Source organism: Paroedura picta, chromosome 17 (assembly GCF_049243985.1).
Source record: "Paroedura picta isolate Pp20150507F chromosome 17, Ppicta_v3.0, whole genome shotgun sequence".
Lineage (NCBI taxonomy): Eukaryota > Metazoa > Chordata > Lepidosauria > Squamata > Gekkonidae > Paroedura > Paroedura picta.
In genome coordinates, this window is record NC_135385.1 from 8,133,170 (window position 1) to 8,153,903 (window position 20,734).

Genomic DNA, 20,734 nt, shown 5'->3' on the forward strand with positions numbered 1-20,734 from the left:
ACCAAGATGGAGGGCTTTGTATCTCGCCAAAAAAAGGAAGATCGCATGTCCCTTTTCTGAGGCACCAGCCTGGGGGGAAGTCTTGGCTGGGCTGGAGGTATCTGCCCAAATTATCAAGAGACCAGCAAGGGCCAAAGCTCCAGCTCCACTGGCTATTCTCGTGCTTCTCTCTTGCCAGCCTCTACATCCTGAGGTTGACCCTCCAGAAGAACTGTCCGGCCACTGATTGAGACAGGATGCTGGACGAGACGGACCCTTGAGCTGATCCGGCAGGACCCTTCTTACAAATTTTATGTTCCTTGGCACTTTCTAGGCCAGCCTTTCTCAACCTTTTCACTGTTGTGAAATCTCCAAAACGTCCTTCAGGCTTTGAGAAACCCCAGAAGGGGCCGGGAAGCAGAGCTATGTACGGGTCCACCCGAGGCCACTCCCTTCCCACCCCCTCCAGACCCATCATTGGCCATTTTGGGAAGAGGCCAGTGGGTTGAGAGGACCCCCTACGGTCACGTCACCCAATAAATGTTTAACAGATTTTGAAAAAATAGGTTTAAAAAACAACTCCCACCCATTCGGGAAACTTTTCCAGGGCCCTCAAGAAACTGCAGGGTTTCGCGAACCCTTGGCTGAGCTTCCCAGAATCCCTTGCGTTTGGTTGAGGCCGGAAGGGGGGTGACCATTCGATCAGGGGTCCCACCTTGGCTGAGCATCTCTGTATTATATATCCCCTATTGACTGGCTGGACTCAGTAAAAATATATGATAGCTTGTGGCGCCATCTTGTGGCTGTTTCTGTGTATTGCTATTTTAAGGTTTATTTGTTTTTTAATGGGGAAAAAATGGTTATGGTTTGAATTGTTCAGCCCCCTCGAGGCGCCAGGAAAGTCGTGAGAGAAATCCAAGAAATAATTAAAATGAAATAAATTATCCCCTGTATCATAAGGGTCAGACCACTGGGAATTACACAATGCCCAAAGCTACAGGTTCAGGTGGAGCTTTAGGAAGGAAGAGATAAAACTTTGTTCTTAGAAAGGGGTTGTTGCTTGCGGGGGGGTTACTGTGTCCTGTGTAAGGACCTCCCGTCTCAATTTTGGGCTTTCTCACGTATGTGTGCTTCTCCTCCTGTAGCCCTTTGAGGGGAGAATTTGTGTTTTCATTTAGCGCAGAGCGCTTTGCTTCAAACATCCTGCAAATCTAAGACTGTCGGTCTTCTTAATGACAACACCAAAGAATCTTGGGGTGAAATTTGAGTCCAGGCGGCGTCTTTAAACCCAACAAAGTTTAATTCTGGGTATAAGCTTTCGCGGCCGCACAAACGTTTTATCTTTATTTATTTTTTAATTTTATTATATTTCGTCGGAGACCAAGGTTCTGTTATTCCCGTACGTGTGCATCTCTCTCTCTGGTACCTACAGATGATATTTCATGCGTCTGATGAAGGGGGTTCTGTCCCATGAAATGTTACCCACGGGACGCACTAAATTTATCTGCGCTGTTTTATCAGGTAGGGCTGGCCTTGCTCAAAGCTTTTCTGCTCCAGTCGGTAATGGCCAAGCCTCAGAAGGTCCCCAGGTTAGTGACAAAAACATTTTTGCCATCCAAAGGTTCTCGAGAGGATTTTCCTAGCCTGGCTTGGCTTGGCAAAAAAACAAATAAATCCGGTTTTACATTTTCTAAGTTTGGTTTAAGTCCGGCTTTACGATGAAGAAAGGTTTATTCTAGGCAGGGATTCCCAGCCAGGGATCTGCACCCTTTTCCCTCCTGCTTTCATGGACTTGGCCCCAAACTAGGGAACTGGCCGCCTCCACGCAGAGGGCTTGGGGGTTAGGCCGTGGGTGACTACACCCAGCTTCCATGGTGGCCATTTTGTGTCTGAACCAACTTCCATGGTGGCCATTTAGAAGAAGAAGAAGAGTTGGTTCTTATATGCCGCTTTTCTCTACCCGAAGGGATCTCAAAGCAGCTCCCAATCCCCTTCCCTTTCCTCTCCCCACAACAGACACCCTGTAAGATGGGTGAGGCTGAGAGAGCCCTGAGATTACTGCTTGGTCAGAACAGCTTTATCAGGGCTGTGACTAGCCCAAGGCCACCCAGCTGGTTGCATGTGGGGGAGCGAGGGATCAAATCCAGCTCACCAGATTAGAAGTCCACACTCCTAATCACTATAACAAGCTGGCTTTTCAGTGACTGACTCAGCTTCCATGGTGGCCATTTTGTGATTGAACCCAACTTCAAGGTGGCCATTTTGTGACTGACCCAACTTCAAGGTGGCCATTTTGTGACTGACCCAATTTCCATGGTGGCCATATTGTTTTGGCTGCCCTTCAAAATTCTAAAAGGACCCTGTGGCTCAACTGTACATCTTCCAGCCTTGGAGAGCCATGTCGAGATGTGGTTATAATGAAGGGGACGCCAAACTTGCCCTGTCCCTTCCAGCATCCCGTATTGTGACGGAGCCCAGCTTCCCTGGGGCTGTTTTGGAAAATACGAGTCCTCTCTTTGAAACTGCTAATTGTCTAATGGGGAGGAACCTAACAGTCTCCATCCCAATGGAGGCCAGACCTAAGAAGGCGAAGAGCTGTTTTTTATACCCTGCTTTCCACTGCCCTAAGGAATCCCAAAGGGGATTAAGAACATCCTTTCCTTCCTCTCCCTATAACAGGCACCTTGTGAGGTAGGTGGGGTTGTGAGAGCTCTGACAGAACTGCCCTGCAAGGACAGCTCTAAGAGAACTGTGACTAGCCCAAGCTGAACAGCACTCGATGGGCTACAAGGGCGCTGAATTAGACACTTATCAGGCACAAGATGACCTAAAAATGGCAACGGCATTGTGTCCCTGGAAGTCCACAATATCTGATGCTTCCATTTACCATCTCTCTTTGACTGAATTTGCCCGGTTCTAGGTCTTGGGACCGCAGTTCTCTTCTCACTCCATAGCCAAAGTTGAAGATATGGAGATGAGTTTTCTGTCTGGGAGGTCCAATGTCTGGTTCGGGGGCCTCTCAGAGGGAGTCCCAGTGGGACAAACTGAAGAATGGCACGAGGAGCCCGGTTCTAGGCGGCCCGCTTGCTGTCCAAAATAGCCTTCCAGTCGTCAGTCCATGAATGGAGCCTCCTGCGAGGAGGGGGGAGATCCAGATGTTTATTATGGCAGGCTGTGAAGAGAACATGCTCCCAATTGGGGCTCCTCTCGGCTCCTGGAAGGCAGAGAAAACCATGTTTTTCAAGATGTGGTCCGCGTGAGATCATGTAGGAAACTTGTTCCGGTCCACAAACTAAACTTCATATACGTGGGACCTCGTTGTGGGGAGAGGGTCCACATCCCTCACAGTTTTCAACTGTATTTTTTACAATGACTCAAGTTTCTAGCCCATATGGACGGAAACGTCCCTCACATTTTTCAGCTGTCTTTTTTACATGAATGACTCAAGTTTCTAGCCCTTATGGATGGAAACGTCCCTCACATTTTTTCAATTGTATTATTTACATGAATGACTCAAGTTTCTAGCCCTTATGGATGGAAACGTCCCTCACATTTTTCAATTGTATTATTTACACGAATTACTCAAGTTTCTAGCCCTTATGGACGGAAACTTCCCTCACATTTTTCAACGTTCTTTTTTGAATGACTCAAGTTTCTAGTCCTTATGGACAGAAGATTGGTGGGAATGATCTCAGTGAACCCCAGTAAAAGCGCAGAAAGGTTTGGGTTTGTTTGCGGGTGGGGTGTTGTAGCTGATAGTGACCACAGCTACAGCTGCCAACCTCCAGGTGAGGACCTGGAATCACATCTCATCTCCAGGCTAAGGAGACCTGTTTTCCTAGAGGACATGGTGGCTTCAGAGGGCGGACTCTATGGTATATCATAGAGTAGCTGTAATCTTCTAAATTGCCTGGCAACCAATGGAAGCCACAACACCGAGAGAGATGTTTTTTGGTCATAAGCACTATACTTATACAGCAAAGGACACAGCTAGCTCCAGGAATCACTCAAAACTCGGTAGTAAAACCATATTCTGGCCATTCCTAGACTTATCCTGGAAGTTGGCTCTAGGAATCACTAAAAACTCTATGGTAAAAGCACAGACTTTCTGATACTCCCTAGAGCGACCTTTGCAACTTCCTGTATCATGTGCAGGAGCACAGTGTCGGATACCGTTCGTGAGAATGAATGGTCAGCTCTGCTTCTTGGTGGAAGCGCGCCCCAGATCCTACCCCCTGATTCCCACATCCTACAAAATTCCATGTTTCTTGTGCCGGGCCAGCGTCTTCCTTACCGACGATATCCGGTCTGTCGTCAATCAGCAGGTCGCCGGAGACCACGGTTTTATCTCGAGTGAGGAGGATCTGCTCGAGGAATTCCTGGCCCAAGTGCTTCTCCACCCAGGCGTACTGAAAAGCCAAAGAGGGCAGGTGGAAAAAGAGCCCTGTGCGCCCACGGAGGGGGGTCGGGTTCAGCGTGTCGGGCGAGGTTCAAATCCGCCCTGTGGAGACTCGCTGGGTGACCTTGAACAGTCACTCCCTCTCAGCTTAACCTCCCTCGAGGAGGGGCTATGGCTGAGTGGCATGGCCTCTGCTTGGCACGCAGAAGGTCCCAGGTTCAATCCCCGGCATCTCCAGCTAAAAGGACCAGGCAGGAAGGGATAGGAGAGACCTGAGACCCTGGAGAATTGCTGCCAGTCTCATGGTGCTGTGATTGGATTAGGTTGTCTGCTATGTGAAGGGAGCTTTCAGGGATTTTTTACTCCCTGCTCCAAGATTGCTGGAAGGTGGGAGACCTCCGGAGGCCCTGCAATCTGATTAAGCGCCTTCCCTTTTTGCAGGAATGAAAGAGCTGTGTGGGCACACACACCCCCCACACACACCACCATGACCTCCATCGTCTCTTGAGCCCCCCCGGCCTGTCCTGCAAAAGGAATTTGCAACTTCTGCCATTTCTGCCGGTGATTTCATACCTTCTCATAAGGGCAATAGCGGTACTTCTTGATAGGGCTTGTGCAGATGAATAGGTCAGTCCTATCTCAGAGAGAGAGAGAGAGAGAGAGAGAGAGAAGGAGGAGGGTGAAATCAAATTCGCACTGAGGGAGCTCTGAGAAAACTGCTGCATGTGGAGGAACAGAGGGGAATTGAACCTGCATCTCTAGATTAGAGGCCACCCCTCTTAACTGCTACACCACGCTGGCTTGCAAGAAACATAGTTGAAATTTATACCCTGCTTTTTGCTACCCCAAAGCGGTTGATGTACCCCTTGTCCTTACTCTGCCCACAACAGACACCCTGTGGGGTAGGTGGCCCCGGGAGAGCTCGGAGAGAACTGCTTTGTGAGAACATCTGTAAGAGGACTGTGACTAGCCCAAGATCACCCATGCATGCAGAGCAGCGGGTTATCAAACCCTGTTCTCCAGATTATAGACTGCAGTGCTCAATCAGCACGCCATGCTGGTTCTGGTTTAGGGGAGGGCATCTTCCTCAGCGGCAAAACGTCCTCTGTTTGGTACACAGAAGTTTCCTGGTTCCATCTTTCTCTTTCTCCTTCCCTCCTCTCCGACCCTCGCTTTACCTCACCTCCTCTCCCAGCAGCCAAGGTTGGGCTACACCGTATTATCCCAGATCCTTCGCTCCATCCGTGGGGCTCCCCAAGATCCTGCTTCTCTTTCACTCCCACTCACTCCTTCTTGAGCTCTTCCCGCTGCCGTGTACTCACTTTTCTAAATTCGCCATCTGCTTCACAGCTTCCACGGCGCCCGGGAGCGGATCGAGGTCCAGGAAGAAGTTCTTGGACTCCCAGATGCTGATGGCCTTTTCCTGATGGAGGGGAGAGGAAAGAAATTACACTGAATTTCACATTTTACTGAATTTCAGCTTGTTATAGGTGTTATAGGGGGTTATAGGTGTTGCATGGGATGCCTCTCTTGGGTCTTAACCTGGGAGCTGCCCTTGGAAGCTGCTCTCTCTTTCCCTTTGTCCTCTCCCTCCCTCCACATGGTCCGTGTGGGTGATATCTCCTTGAATGGGATGGCTCTCTGTCTTAACCTGGGAGCTGCCCTCAAATCTCTCCTCACTTTGTCCCCACTCCCTCCACATGGCCTTCCATGGAGACACTATTGTCTGCCGGTCCCTCCTGTAGAGACGATGCCCACCTACTCCCACCCACACACAGGATCACAGACAAGCTGGCCACTTGTGATGAGGAAAGAATTTAGACAAGGCTTCTCTCCGTTCGACTGCAACCTGAATGTGAACTGGAGTGTCTTGAAGAAATGTAAGTTCACCGGGTTTGTTTGTTTGTTTTTGCAGTATACTCCTTGAGAGATTTATTTACTACACTCAGGAGCATGCAAACTCTGCTATGCTAACCAAATATCCCAGCACATACCAGGGAATCTTGGAGCATGTTTCCTTTATGGAAATTGATGTTTAATTTATGTATTTAGCATATGTTATAGGGACCCCGTCACAATAGTCTGGGTCCAAGCTGTAAGCTGGAGAAAAATAAGAGGGAAATAAAATCTAAAGATATCTCCTGCCAGGAGAATTTCCCATTCTCAGAATGGTGTTTAGAAAAGAGATTATTAAAGGAGGGACATGAAGTTTATAAAATTACGCCTGGGGTGGAGTTGTTATTTTTTTTAATTAAAATCCCCCCCCCCCTTCTCTCTCTAGACATCCAATGAAGCTGATGGGCAGTAGGTTAAAGACAGCCAAAAGGAAATACCACTTTACACAGAGAGGGGTTAAAATGTGGAATTTGCTGTCAGAGGATGCAGTGATGTCCAGAGGAATAAACAGCTTTAAAAGGGGCAGATTTGTGGAGAAGTGTACCAGTGGCTACAGTGGCCTTCATGCCTTCCAGGGGAACTGGTTGGCCCCTGGGTGAGAAGGGAGGCTGGACTGGAAGGACCCTCCCTGGTCTGATCCGGCAGGGCTCCTTTCATGTTCTGAAAGAGCAGAGGGAGAAGGGTGATGCCTTTGCAGCTCTAGAAGACTCTGTGCTCAGGGGAATAAAGAAATACAGGAAGCTGGCTTTTGTAATGTTTACGCAACCTTCAGACAGCCCAACCGTCTCCCAGATGATGCTCAAAGGCCTCAATTATGTGAGAACCCTCTTAGAGCTCTCTCAGCCCCACCGTCTTCACAGGGTGCCTGTTGTAGGGAGAGGAAGGAGAAAGCATTTGTAAGTCACTTTGGGGCTCCTTCGGGTAGTCAAAAGCGGGATATAAAAAAGCAGCCCGGCTTCTTGAGAGCCAGCGTGGTGTCGTGGTTCAGGAGCGGAAAGCTGTAATCTGGAGAACCAGGTTTGATCCCCCACTCCTTCTTCCACATGCAGCCAGCTGGAACCAGCCCCAGTTCTCTTAGAGCTCTTCTCAGACCAGGTCTCTCAGAGCTCTCAGCCCCACCAACTCCACCGGGTGTCTATTGTGGGGAGAGGAAGGGAAAGCCATTTGTAAACAGCTTTGAGACTCCTCCTGGTAGTGAAAAGTGGAATATTAAGAATAAAATCTCCTGCTGCTTCTCTTAACTCATCCAACCTTGCCAGGGCATCCCAGCCAAAAGAGAGAGCGCCTCAGTGCTGTGACATCAGAGCAGCTAAGCCAATAGGCATCTCCTCTCTGATTGACCGATCTAATCCCTTATTCTATGCTTTTACGACTTCATGGAATGGGACTACGGTGATCTGGTGTCCACAGGGAAGGATCATCTCGTTGCCAACTCCAGCTTGCGGAATCCTGGTGGTTTGTGGGTGATGCACGAGGAGGGTGGAATTTGGGGCGCAGGGGTTGCTCAGAAGGGTTGTGAGGGGCTCCCTTCCTCTGCCCTCTGAGGGGACTGAGGTGTGCTGCTCTACAGTCCAGCGATGACTCTGCCTGATGCCCTGACTCATCCTGCTAATAAACAATGTGCTGATGAGAGCCTAGGATCGGGGAGACGGGTTCCGATCCCGCTCTGCCGTGGAAACGGGTTGGGTCACCGTGGATTAGAGTGTCGGCCTGGGATCAGGGGGGCTCAGGTTCAAATCCCCCCTCTGCCCTGCAGATCGGTCGGGCGGCCTCGGAACAGCAGCCCTGGCCTACCCGGCAGGGTTGTTGTGCAAGGACAAAAATGGAGAGGGACGTCCTCCGCCTCGGATCCCCAAAGTCAGTCGAAAGCCATGCGATAAAAACAGCCCCAAAAATGCAGACTCACGTTCAGCTCCGGCTGCAGTTTCCCGTACTGCTCGGAAACCCAAAACCCCCGGCGGTCCTCCAGGGCGATGTAGGGCTTGTCCGGGTAGGTGGCCCGAAACTTCTTGAGGAAGCCCCCCTCGAAATCCGCCAGCACCCCGTCCATGTCCACCAGGACCCGCAGGCGCGCCCCCCGGGGGGCGCATCCCGAGCCGGCCCTTCTGGGGGGGGACAGGCAGGCGGTGGCCAGGGCGACGAGCGGCGGGGGCACGATCCGGCCCGCCAAGGTCATGGCTGGCGGCGGGGACGCCTCATCGCGGACCCGGCGCTGTCAAGCCCAGGCGAGCCCCTCGCTCCGCCCCTGCGCCTTTGCGCATTGCGCCCGCGAAAGCGCAGCCGGGCCGCCGGGATCCCCTCCCCACCCGGGCTTGGCTCTCGGCCGGCGGCCAGCCCATCTCCCCTGGGTGCCCCCACCCCGACCCCCGCCCACCCCCAGCCCCTGCCCCTGCCCCTGCCCCTGCAGCAGAACAAGCGCCAAGGCGCCGCGCGGATGGAGAGGCGCGCCGGGCTCTGCGGGCAGCCGCGCGTCTGGGGAATGCGGCTGCGCGCGCCCGGGGCGACCTTGCTGGGCACGGCCGGCAGCTGCCAAGAGGCGGCCTGGTCAATTGCGGCGGGTCAGTTTCAGCGGCGGCGGCGGCGGCGGCGGGTCAATTTCAGCCCCGCGCCTCCTTCCAACCCGGCAGTGCTCGGCTTCTCCTTCCCGGGTCCGGGAGGAGGACGGGCAGCCGCGGGCGCCGCCTCTAAGGACGGGCACTGCGGCTGCGGGACTTTGGAAACAGATTTTCCTGTTCTGCAAAAGCTCTTGGAAAGGGCCTTGGAAGGGACCCAGCGGGGCGTCCATAATATATTGCCCTCCGTTCAGATCCTGGCAGAGGACAGCCCTGCCGGTCGGGCCGCTAGACTGGAGTCCGGCCAGCGCCTTGGAGGTCAACCCCACCAGTGTCCGGGCAGAAACTCCGGAGCGTCAACGCTCCCTTACTAGGAGGGGGGCAAAGGGATTGCTGGGTTGTCAGTGTAGGGTTGCCAGCGCTGAATTGGGAAACACCTGGAGGTTTTTTTTTGGGGGGGGGGGATTTGGAGCAGGGAGGGACCTCAGTGGAGTATAATGCTAGGGAGTCCACCTTCCAAAGCACCCCTTTTCTCCAGGGGGACTGAGCTCAGTCGCCGGGAGATTAGTTTAATTCCAGGGGATCCCCAGGTCCCACCTGGAGGCTGGCATCCCAACACCGTCTTCCTGCCGTTGGTCAGCTTCCCCCCTCGCCCACCTAGCTTGCCTGTCGGTTAAGGAAGTTGGGGAAGGCTCCAGAGGAACAAACCACCTCTTCAACTCACGCATTGCGGCCTCCTTGTTCTCTTTCGTCGTGCAAAAGTTTGGTAGACTTAAGCCTTTCAAAGCTTCAGACAAATGAAAAAAAAGTCTCCTTTCCTCTCTATGACGCTTCTGATGACATCATGCTGCTTATGACATCAGAATCGCCGTGGAGAGGAAAGTGCCTTGGTTCTAGGATCATTCGCCATCAGGCTGTCAAGAAAAGAGGTGCCTGATCTCACAGGCTTTTGCATCCTCCGAGGAAAACCAGCCAGCCTCTCTAGAATTGATCCATCAACTTCTGGATTGGGCCTCTTACCATGGGCCAGAAAGGAGCCTTACGAGAAAGACAAACCATAGAAGGAGCATCAGGACGGAGGGAGATGTGTGTATGGAGGGCCTTGCGGGGATTTTCAAGGGGTTCCTCAGAGAGATGGGCACCTCTTCAAATAATCTCCAGGGCCACAACAGAGGGCACTCTGAACTGAATGCCCTGGGACTGGGTGGCTATGTTAGGGTGAGAGTAATTTCATGATGACTGTGGAGGGATGCCCGAATTCAGATCAGAAATGGCTTCCAGGGAAGCGGTCACAGGGAGGTGAATTGGGAAATAGTTGAAAACAGAGAAGAAATAATTGATGGCCAATTGAAGGCCAGGAGCATCAATGGAACAGAGGGGGTACCCATCTAAAAACAACAAGGGAACTGCTTGAAGACTCTTTAATGGACTCTTGTTCCCTGTAAGGCAACCTTTATTTATTTCTTTCTTTATTATTAGATTTTTATATCGTCCTCCCATATGGCTCAGGGCGGTTCACACAAAACTTTGCAAGGGGAATACACAGAACAATCTAAACAAATAACACAGTTATCAATAACATATCAACAACCTATTGACTGTGGACGAACCCCTGAAATATATTTTAGGCGTCTAGGAACACTGGAAGGGGTGACATGCGCCTTCAGAGAAGTAGGTGCGGGAGGAAGGTGCAGGAGCCAGCCAATCAACTGATAATTTCCTGTTTCCATTGTTTTAAAAATACAGAATAAAATAATATTTTTGTGGGTACAGTCTTGTGCACAGAACATCATTTTGTAGTTTTGTGCAGTTTTGTCACGTTGTGCACATGGTTTTGTGCAGTTTTGTTCCGCATTGTGTACAGCACATAGTTTTGTGCATAGCTTTGTCCAGCGTTGTGCACTGCCCATGGATTTGTGTATAGCTTTGTCCACTGTTGTGCATAGTACATCATTTTGTACAGATTTGTAGTTTTGTGTGCAGCAGTCTTGTGCATAATTGTGTCACGTGCACATGGTTTTGTGCAGTTTTGTGCATAATTGTGTCACGTGCACATGGATTTGTGTATATCTTGGGCCAGCGTTGTGCATAGTGCATGGTTTGGTGCATAGTTTTGAGCAGTGTTGTGAGCAGAGCATGGTTTCCGCAGGTTCTGTTCCTGGATGCCTCTGGCTGACTTCTGGCAAAGAGAGAGAAGCAGGAAGACAACATTCCCAAGCGACAACAAAACACAGCGCCGTCCCTGTGACGCCACACGGGGAGCGTGACGTCACGCGAGCGCTGAACAAGCAGCCTCGGGAAACGCGACGAGGACCGTGACGACATCTTAAGGCGCCGCCTCCTCCGGAGAGCGGGCGGCTCCGCCACTTCCGGGTCTCCGGAGGGTTGCCGCGGCAACCGCCCTGTCAAGACCCACCGCCGCGACCGGAAGTGACGCGACGGACGCGCGACCCGGCGCGGCCCGCGATTGGCCCGTCGAGGCAGCGTGGGCGGCGGGAGGCGGCTCCTTCTTCCCGCCGTCCCCGGCGCGGCCCCGCGCGCTCTCTGCGGCCTCCCGAGCCGCCAAGATGGCGTCCGCCCTGGAGCAGTTCGTCAACAGCGTCCGGCAGCTCTCGGCCCAAGGTGAGCGGCCGCCGCCCGGAGGAGGCCGAGCCCGGCCCGGGCCCCGCATCTCTCGGCGCGCCGGGCGGCTCCGGGGCGCATGCGCGGGACCCTCCCGCCTTCCCGGGGCTGGGATGGAACGCGGGGGGAGGGGGAGAGCCCGGCTGCCAGGGAGGGGCCCGACGGAGCCTGCGCACTGGGAGGGGCTCGTGGCGCCGCGGGGGAGCCTCCGCTCGGGACGCGGAAGGGCCCGGGTTCGATCCCCGGCAGCTCCGGTTAAAGGGACCAGGCAGGGGGTGATGGGAAAGATCCCCGCCTGAGACCCTGGGAGATCCCATGGAGATCCATGGGAGGGAGAGCCTTAGCTGGGATGGTCCCCAGTTGGATCCCCATCACCTCCAGTTGAAAGGACCAGGCAGGGGGTGATGGGAAAGGATCCCTGGGAGATCCCATGGGAGGGAGAGCCTTTGCTGGGATGGTCCCCAGAAGGTCCCCAGTTGGATCCCTATCACCTCCAGTTGAAAGGACCAGGCAGGGGGTGATGGGAAGGATCCCTGGGAGATCCCATGGAGATCCATGGGAGGGAGAGCCTCTGCTTGGATGGCCTGCAGAAGGTCCCCATTTGGATCTCCAATTAAAGATGGGAGAGCCCGAGACTCTTGGAGATGCATCTCCAGTTAAATCTGGCAGCAGGGGAAGGGAAGGAGCCTGGCACCCTCAATTTAAAAGAAATGGCGTGAAAAAAAACAGTACTGCTCCTAAGAGGCTAATTCAGTATATAAAGGCCAACGCGTTTTTTTTAAACTCGGTTTGGTTCAGTGTTCATCCGCTTGTGTGTTTTGGGTGGCCTGCAGAAGGCCCCGGCTTCACTCCCAGTTAAAAAGGGTAGGATAGTAGGAGATAAGAAAATCCCACTTGGTAAAGTGAGGGATCTAAGGGTGGCCTTGGGGTTCAGCTTCACCTTGAAACTGATCAGACAACAGGTGACAGCAAAAGTCTCCAGGGCTTCTCCAGCTGAAAGGACAGGGTGAGCTGGTCCTGTAAAAGACCTCTGAGTGAACGCCATGGCTAGTGTCAGGGAAGTAAGCAAAGCTTTACGTTTGGATATTCTCCGGGTGGTTCAGCGGTAGAAGCATGTTGGCTGTTTAAAACTTTCCTGTCATCTTTAAAAAGAGAAAGAAATCGATGGTGGTGTCAGCCATTCAGCCGTTTCTGCCTGGTCTTGGAGAAAGCACCACCATGTTTCTTATCGTAAATTTATTTGTGGCCTGCTTTTCTTGGGGTTATTACCAGTGGATCACTGATGGTCAGTCTTGCTGCTGGGTGTCGTGTCGTGTTTTCTTGCTCTCCTTGGAGGAAAGGGAACTCTCCTCTTTGTGTCTCTTCTCTATAAGTCTCCAGAGAGAGACTTAAAAAAAATAAAAATACATCCATTTGACATGTCCAGCAGCACTAGAAGAACGTGCGGTGGAGAGGGGTCTCTTCTTCCCTCTGCCTCCAAGGGAATGGCAATCAAAATTTGGGCAGGGAAGGAGAAAGCAGGTGCTTGTGGATCAGGAGAGTTGGGCAACAGGTGTGTTTGGGGATGCTCTTCCAGGCTTGGCAGGCAAAGAGACAGGTTCCTTGTGCCAGGAGAAGAAACCTGGCTACCGCATGGCTTTTCTCTTATTTACAGGTTTTTTAAAAGGGTGTGATGTGCAAGCAATGATGAAGGGGCTGTGGCCCAGTGGCAGAGCATCTGCTTGGCATGCAGGAGGTCATGGGTTCAGTCCCCCACAGCCCCAGTCAAAAAAGTGACCGGCAGCCTCTGTGTTTTTCCGCTATAAACCTAGCTGTGAACGTAACGGCGCCGTTTCTTATTCCAGGGCAAATGACCCAGCTCTGCGAACTGATCAACAAAAGCGGGGAGCTGCTTGCGAAGAACCTCTCGCACCTGGACACCGTCCTGGGCGCCCTCGACGTCCAGGAACACTCACTAGGGGTCCTTGCCGTTCTGTGAGTGGCGTGGCGTTTGTCCGAATCTTTTGCTGGGAGCTTGGTCTAGTGCAGGGGCGGCCCAACTGTGGCTCTCCAGAAACACCTCTGCCTGAGACCCTGGAGAGCTTGAGAGCGGGCTGTGGCTCAGGGGCAGAGCCTCTGCTTGGCAGGCAGAAGGTCCCTGGTTCAATCCCCAGCAGCATCTCCAGTAAAACAGACCAGGCAGTGGGTGATGGGGAAGTCCTCCTTCTGAGACCCTGGAGAGCTACTGCTAGTCTGAGCAGACAAAAGTCTGATTCAGAGTAAGGGAGCTGCAGGGCACGCCTTATCACGTTGCCCCCAATGTCCAGTTTTAAGCACTCCTTTTCTGCTGGGCTCTGGCTTTGGAGTTCCCAATACAAACGTCGCTTTCCTATTTCTTTAGGTTTGTGAAATTTTCGATGCCCAGCGTCCCCGACTTCGAGACGCTCTTCTCACAGGTCCAGCTGTTCATCAGCACGTGTAACGGGGAGCACATTCGATACGCGACGGACACATGTGAGTCAAACGTCACGCCAGCGCCCTCACCTCCGGCATGCTGCCCCATTTGCTTCCCTTATCTTGGGGGTTCTAATTGCTGTCTTTTTCCTTTTGGAATTGTTTCTAGTCGCTGGGCTCTGTCACCAGTTAACCAACGCCCTGGTGGAAAGGAAACAGGTAAGCGGGCCTGCTGCAGTTCCTTGGACAATGCCGCTGAGTACGGAAGCCCAGTTGGCACAGCCCAGAACCCCTGAGCTCAGCAATCTGGTGGCCTCCGCCTTCCTGGCTTCTCAGATTCTTTGATCTGTATTCACCTGAAGGAATAGTAAAAATAATCTTTATTATTGTTAACTATTATAATCCTTATTCTGCAACAAAACCCATCAGTCTTTCAGGCCCTCTGTTGTCGTTCCTTGCTGCGCCGTCGCATGGCTCCCCCTCTGCTGTGGAAGCTGACCTTGTCTTTGGTTCACAGCAAAATTGATCTATTTCCTAAAAACTTTTTACTAGCAGCCTTTCCCCCTGGGGGTGCTCAAGCCAGCTCGGCGCATAAGCGGAATCGTGCTGGTTGGCCACGGTAGCGAATTGAATGTAATTCAGTTAAAATGCAAGTCAAACGGGATTAAATATATATTCGAAAAAGCAGTCACCATTAAAAGCCCAGTAAAAACCAACCAGTCTGGAAAGTGGCAGGATATAAGCCTAATAAATATGAACAGTGTACCTGAATGAGACTATGGTTTCCGGCAGCCCCTGCGAGGAATCGGCATTCTCAGGCAAGCCATAGACAAGATGCAGATGAACATTAACCAGCTGACCTCAATCCATGCCGATCTATGCCAGGTAAGACGGCCCAGCAGGCTGACGCAGGAACCAGTGGCTGAGGAAGTGCCTGTGAAGTCACCCTGCAGACCCTTCCAAATGCATTTCAGGAACTGAAGTCAGCAGCTCACGATGGAGAGCCTTTCTGTATATCTTGGGGGTGTCTTTTTTTGCTGTCTGCTTGGGGGCTGTTGCTTAAAGCAATCTTTAACGACTGTGCTAACTGTGTTAAAGAGTCAAACTTCCATATGCCCCTGGGCTGTATTGTATTTCTCTCATAAGGAGCCGGTTTCTGATTCATTTTCGATGCTCTGAGTTGGCATAAGAACCTCAGAAGAGCCCTGCTGGATCAGACCAGTGAAGGCCCGTCTAGTCCAGGCTCCCGTCTCACACCGAGGCCAAGCAGTTTTCTCTGGAGGGCCAACGACAGGGCAGAGAGGCCGAGGCCTTCTCCTGCTAAGAATTGAGAAGACTGTACCATTGTTGTGTGCGTGGAAGTTGCCCGACTTGCATAACCCGACTCTGTTTTGTTCTAGCTCTGTTTATTAGCCAAATGCTTTAAACCTGCCCTCCCATATCTAGAAGTGGACATGATGGATATTTGTAAAGAGAACGGGGCATACGATGCCAAGCACTTTCTGTGCTATTACTACTACGGTGGGATGATCTACACTGGCCTCAAGAACTTTGAAAGAGCGCTCTACTTCTACGAACAGGTAACCCTTGGTTTTTGGTGACGCCTGCCCTACAAAAGCAGCTTCTTCTCTTTAACGAGATGGGCTCTGTTTGCAGGATTTCACTTTCTGAGCCTGTCTTTTCCTTTCTCTCCCAGGCTATTACGACTCCCGCCATGGCCGTGAGCCACATTATGTTGGAGTCCTATAAAAAATATATCTTAGTTTCCTTGATACTTCTTGGCAAAGTGCAGCAGCTACCGAAATACACCTCCCAGGTCGTGGGTCGGTTCATTAAGGTAAGGCTCGGGATAGTCGTAGGCGTCCATTTATTTATTACATTTATATGCTGCTGTTCCTGGCCCTGCCGTCGCACGGCAGCTGTGTGGCGTGTTGGGAGAAAGGGAGGGAGTTGGTGGAAAGACAAGAGGTTTGCCCACATTCTCAGGAGGAGGGGTGGGGGCATCCTGGATTAGTAGCCTTGGAAATGGTACGATCCTTCATGAGTCACTAAGGTAGGGGGTCAGCCTTCTTCCATGACTGGCCAGTCAAGCCAGGTGAGGAAGTGAGGTAAAGTGAGGGTCAGGGAGTAGCGTCGCAGTTCAGAGCAAGAGATGGGCGGAGAGCCTGTGTAAGAGAGATCGGACGTGTCGATTAAAGCAGGGGTAGTCAGCCTGTGGTCCTCCAGATGTCCATGGACTACAATTCCCATGAGCCCCTGCCAGCTGGCAGGGGCTCATGGGAATTGTAGTCCATGGACATCTGGAGGACCACAGGTTGACTACCCCTGGATTAAAGCATCCATTTGGTTTCTGCGGCCCAAACGAGTGGCACGAAGCATCCGAAAAGACGCACAGGCTCACCTGACACGATGGTATTGGTCCTTCGCCATTCATCCCTAAAAAGCTGATATACAATTGGCACGTGCCCCAATTTAAAGGGAACAAATCATGACTGGTATTTAAACCTGAAAGGTGCGAGAGTCTGCAGTTTGCCCATATATAAAACGCCTCTTTCTCTCTCCCCCCCCCCGCCCCACAGCCGCTTAGCAATGCCTACCACGAATTAGCACAGGTATACACCACCAATAAGCCCTCGGAGTTGCGGGCTCTGGTGAACAAACACAGCGAGACGTTCGCCCGGGATAACAACATGGGCCTGGTCAAGCAGTGCCTCTCCTCGCTCTACAAAAAGAATATCCAGAGGTTAACCAAGGTAAGAATTCTGCCGTGTTCTATGTTTAGCTCTCCCTTGAGGCTTTGCCTCTGCTTGGGGGTCCTGGCTGTTGCAAGGCACATCTACGAGAAGGCCATACAACCGTGATTGACGTTACTCTGGGGCTTCAGAGTGTAGCAGGGTAGGAGCTAGATTTGAGTGCAGTAGCACCTTGGAGACAATCAGATTTTGGGGGTAAGCTTTTCATGAGAGAAGAACCCGCAGGCGCCTTTTGATTAAGGGCCAGGAGGCCATGCCCTTCTTCCCCTCCTAAATGCTTCTTCCCCTCCTAAATTCCCAGACGTTTTTAACGCTATCGCTTCAAGACATGGCAAGTCGAGTGCAGCTCTCTGGGCCCCAGGAAGCTGAAAAATACGTCCTTCACATGGTAAGGAGCATCGCTTTGTTTCTGCGTCTCAGGGTGAGGGGATGAGAAGCTTTGGGATTCAAGTCGTTTTTGGGTATGATTAGCTGTCGGGTTTTGGTCTGATTCATTGCAAGCACTGTGGCTGGGCTTGCTGGTTTTCAGGACAAGGCCCAAGGTCCAAACTGGCCCCTCTAGACCATCCCCTAACCCCAAATTGCCAGTTGGATTAAATGTAAAAAAAAAAATCATGGAAGCAGAGAAATTTTACATGGTATCCCCAATCCACCAAGTTTCCAGGTTAAGGAAAACTGGTGTTCAAACCAATGACAAAGATGGCCTGATTCCGATGGTAACCAGAGAAAGAAATTTTACTTACAGGAACCAGACCAGTTAACTTACTGAAGAGTAGGAGACTTGGTTTTTATACCACGCTTTTCACTACTCAAAGATGTCTCAGAGCAGCTTACAGTCACCTCCCCTTCCTCTCCGCACAACAGACACCCTCAATAGGACAGTACTGCATATTTTGAGGTCTCCCCCTAAATTTCTGGGTGTTTTTTTTTTAACCTTGGGGAAAACCTGTTTCAGACCTCCTAGAAATTTTATCTCTCCACCAATTTCATGCCATCAGTTATCTTGTTCTCCTTTTCCCCCCACCAGATAGAAGACGGAGAAATCTTTGCTAGTATTAACCAGAAAGACGGAATGGTCTGTTTCCACGATAATCCGGAGAAATATAATAACCCCGCTATGCTGCACAACATCGATCAGGAGGTAAAGAACTCAGGGGATCGCTGAATTTTCATCCCAAATATTTGTTTTGACAGTGGCGGAATGAAGCCGTCAGTCTCGTTCGCTTCCTTGGCTGACCCTGGTGTCCCTTAACAATTTCCCATCCAGTGTTTACTTTCCCAGATCACATGAGACCATCTAGGCCTGGGCTGTTCAGGTCAGGGAACATAGAGAGTTGTTGTTGTTTTATTTAAAGGTTGGTGAATGTGAAGTTCATAAAGGTTTAGCAGATCGCTATGCCTGGGCGCCCCACAAATGCTGGGGAACCCTGCGGTGGTACAGATGCCCAAACTGACCAAAGCTATCTACCGTGTGCCCCTTCCTAGATGCTGAAATGCATAGAGCTGGATGAGAGACTAAAAGCCATGGATCAGGAGATCACTGTGAACCCTCAGTTTGTCCAGAAGGTAACGCTCAGAAATGAGGTTAAAGCAGGCCCTGTCGTGTGTCTCTTTGCAATGTTAACCGGCTCTCTCCTTCTCCTTTCCCAGAGCTTGGGATCCCAAGAAGACGAATCAGGAAGCAAACCCTCCAGTTACTCTTGAAAAACACATTTTTGTTTTGTTTTGTTTTGCTTGCTTGCTGCGCCACTGCAGAGCGGGGGGGAAAACGAGAGGGAAAAAAAAAAAGCTAAAAGAAAAACGACCTTTGAGATTCAAATGTGTTTAAGAAGCCCTCTGCGGCGAGCGGGAAATTTACTGTTTCACCGGGACATTGAAAGCAAAGTGTAAACCGACGTCTTCTCAGTACTGTACCATTTCCGAATTCTTTGCAATGGAAGGAAAGGAAAAAAAAAAAAGAGAGAGAGAGAATGAAATCTCCTGTTGTGGATTTATCTTGGAATTAACACCGTTGAATGCATTAAATAATTTACTTTTTGTTCTACGTGACTTCGAATGTCGCCCTTTCTGTAATAGCCCCAATCGGTTCTTTAAAATGCTGATCAATTTCTTCATCTTTCTGTTCATTTGGAAAAAATATGTTTCCCCGGCTCCCGGAGAGCTATTGCCAGTCAGAAAAGGCCAGACAGACCTCTGACTCTGTAAATGATAGCTTGACACGTTGATCCTACTCCCTGCCTCCACTTGTGTGGGATTCCTGATCCACGCTCTAAGAACCGCTCCCCAAAGGAGGAACTTTGAGGTTCACCTTCCAAATCTCTCCAAGTCAACCTTTAACGTACTTCAGTGGCCTCCAAAGAGCCAGAGTGGTCTCATGGTTAAGAGCGGCGGTTTGTAATCTGCCGAGCCAGTTTGACCCTTGACCTAGTCTCAGTCCTGTTAGAGCTGTTCTCGCAGAGCAATTCTCTCAGAGCTCTCAGCCCCCACCTACCTGTTGGCTGTTGTGGTGAGAGGAAAGGAAACCGATTCTAAGCCGCTTTGAGACTCTCCCTGGTAGTGCAAAGCAGGGTATAAAACCCAGCTCCATCTGCTACGCGACATCATTTTTTTGCTTTATATGGTGTCCCTGTTTCTGCAACAGGCTGATACTTCAATTATAGGGTTATGGCCTCGTTATTGATGTCTGTTTTTTGAGATTTCGTCTCAGTAACCCCAGACTGCGTTTGGGTCTCTGTTGACAGCTTAGACGTGTCCTCGGCAACCCCTTGTGGGAATGGAGGCTGGAATGGGGTTTCCAGAACAGCAAGCCCCCCGTGCGGGCTTCTTCCTTCCCAGAACAATCGTCGAACTTTCCCCTTCATGGCCGCAAGAGAAAGGCGGTGCGCTTGGTTACCGAACCTGGAACGCAGAGAGCCTTTCGGGCGGGACGAAAGGCCTTGGCCGAAGGCATGGCTAATTTTCCGGTGCCAAGCCCAGAGGTACCATGCCTTGGATGAGACGATTTGCAAGCTGCAATAGATTAGACCCATTTCACAGATTGCCCTTTTAAGGGGCTGCTCCCTCCGCCACCTCCCCGGAACGAGTCTTCCTGATGGCTGTTTGCAGTTGTGACCAGTTGTGTGTCTCTGTGTGTGTGTGTGTCTGCCAAGGAACTGATTGTACAATTGAGGAGGAGCGTCTTTTTGCTGTACGGGCCCCCCTGTGAGGCCAGTCTGGCGGTTTTGTTCTTTCAGTGTACTATTTAAGCAAAAAATAAAGCATTGAAATGAGTTATTCCAACCCCGTTTGTTTTAAATACCCTGTGCGTGTGTCTGAAGCCAAGGAAATGTAGTCAGTTTTTATCCTGCTTCTCTAAAGAGCTGAGCGTAGCATATGTCTCCTTGCCTTGCTTTTATCCTCACAACACCCCTGTGAGGTAGGTTAGGCTGGTGCCACAGGCCCAAACTCACCCGGGAAGCTTCCGTGGCAAGGTGGAGATTTGAACTCGAGGCTCCTAGAAAGACACTTCTTCTCACCACTGTGCCATTCTAGGATAAGATGTGCATTTACCAAATGTCTTGGGTCAGAGACCCCTTAATCTGGAGAACTGGGCTTGGTCCCACACTCCTCCTTCATGTGCAGCCAGCTTGGGTGACCTTGGGCTAGTCACAGTCCTCAGAGCTGTTCTTACAGAGCAGCTCTCTCAGAGCTTTCTCAGCTTCACTGTGTGTGTGTTGCGGAGAGAGGGAAAGGGGTTTGTAAGCCGTTTTGAGACTTCTTCAGGTACTGAGAATCGGGGTGTAAAAAAAACAGCTCTTCTTCCTAGCAGGGAACTGTAATGTGGCTGACAACATTCTCCCCTCTATTCTATCCTTACAACAACCCTGCGAGGTAGGATGGGCTGAGGTCATTCAGCAAGCTTCCATGCTGGATTGGGGAATTCTGACATGGGTCCACCAGATCCCTCTCTGTTCTGCAACATCGTCTGGCAGAATAAGGCTGGGGTGTTTGAGACTCACGGGACAAGCCAATAATGCCAGGAAAAAGGGAAGGCAGCAGGGAAAAGGGAAGACCTCAACAAACCGAAAGAACCGAGTTCGAGTCCAGAAGACCAACTGCAT

At 51.2% G+C, this 20,734-nt stretch overlaps 2 protein-coding genes across 2 annotated transcripts; one reads left to right on the forward strand and one right to left on the reverse strand.

Moving 5' to 3' along the window:
* Nucleotides 1-1,295: 1,295 nt before the first annotated feature.
* On the reverse strand, nt 1,296-8,629 carry NT5M (5',3'-nucleotidase, mitochondrial). The gene is made up of 5 exons (XM_077317055.1): nt 8,181-8,629; nt 5,701-5,801; nt 4,952-5,012; nt 4,274-4,388; nt 1,296-3,193 (listed from the first exon to the last, which is right to left on the reverse strand). Exons 1-5 carry the CDS (start codon nt 8,448-8,450, stop codon nt 3,051-3,053), a joined length of 690 nt encoding a protein of 229 aa, XP_077173170.1. The 5' UTR covers nt 8,451-8,629; the 3' UTR covers nt 1,296-3,050.
* Nucleotides 8,630-11,230: 2,601 nt separating this feature from the next.
* On the forward strand, nt 11,231-19,913 carry COPS3 (COP9 signalosome subunit 3). The gene is made up of 12 exons (XM_077317053.1): nt 11,231-11,448; nt 13,293-13,422; nt 13,829-13,941; nt 14,051-14,100; nt 14,674-14,766; nt 15,282-15,461; nt 15,578-15,718; nt 16,461-16,634; nt 16,936-17,022; nt 17,662-17,775; nt 18,120-18,200; nt 18,285-19,913. Exons 1-12 carry the CDS (start codon nt 11,394-11,396, stop codon nt 18,336-18,338), a joined length of 1,272 nt encoding a protein of 423 aa, XP_077173168.1. The 5' UTR covers nt 11,231-11,393; the 3' UTR covers nt 18,339-19,913.
* The last annotated feature ends 821 nt before the right edge of the window (nt 19,914-20,734 follow it).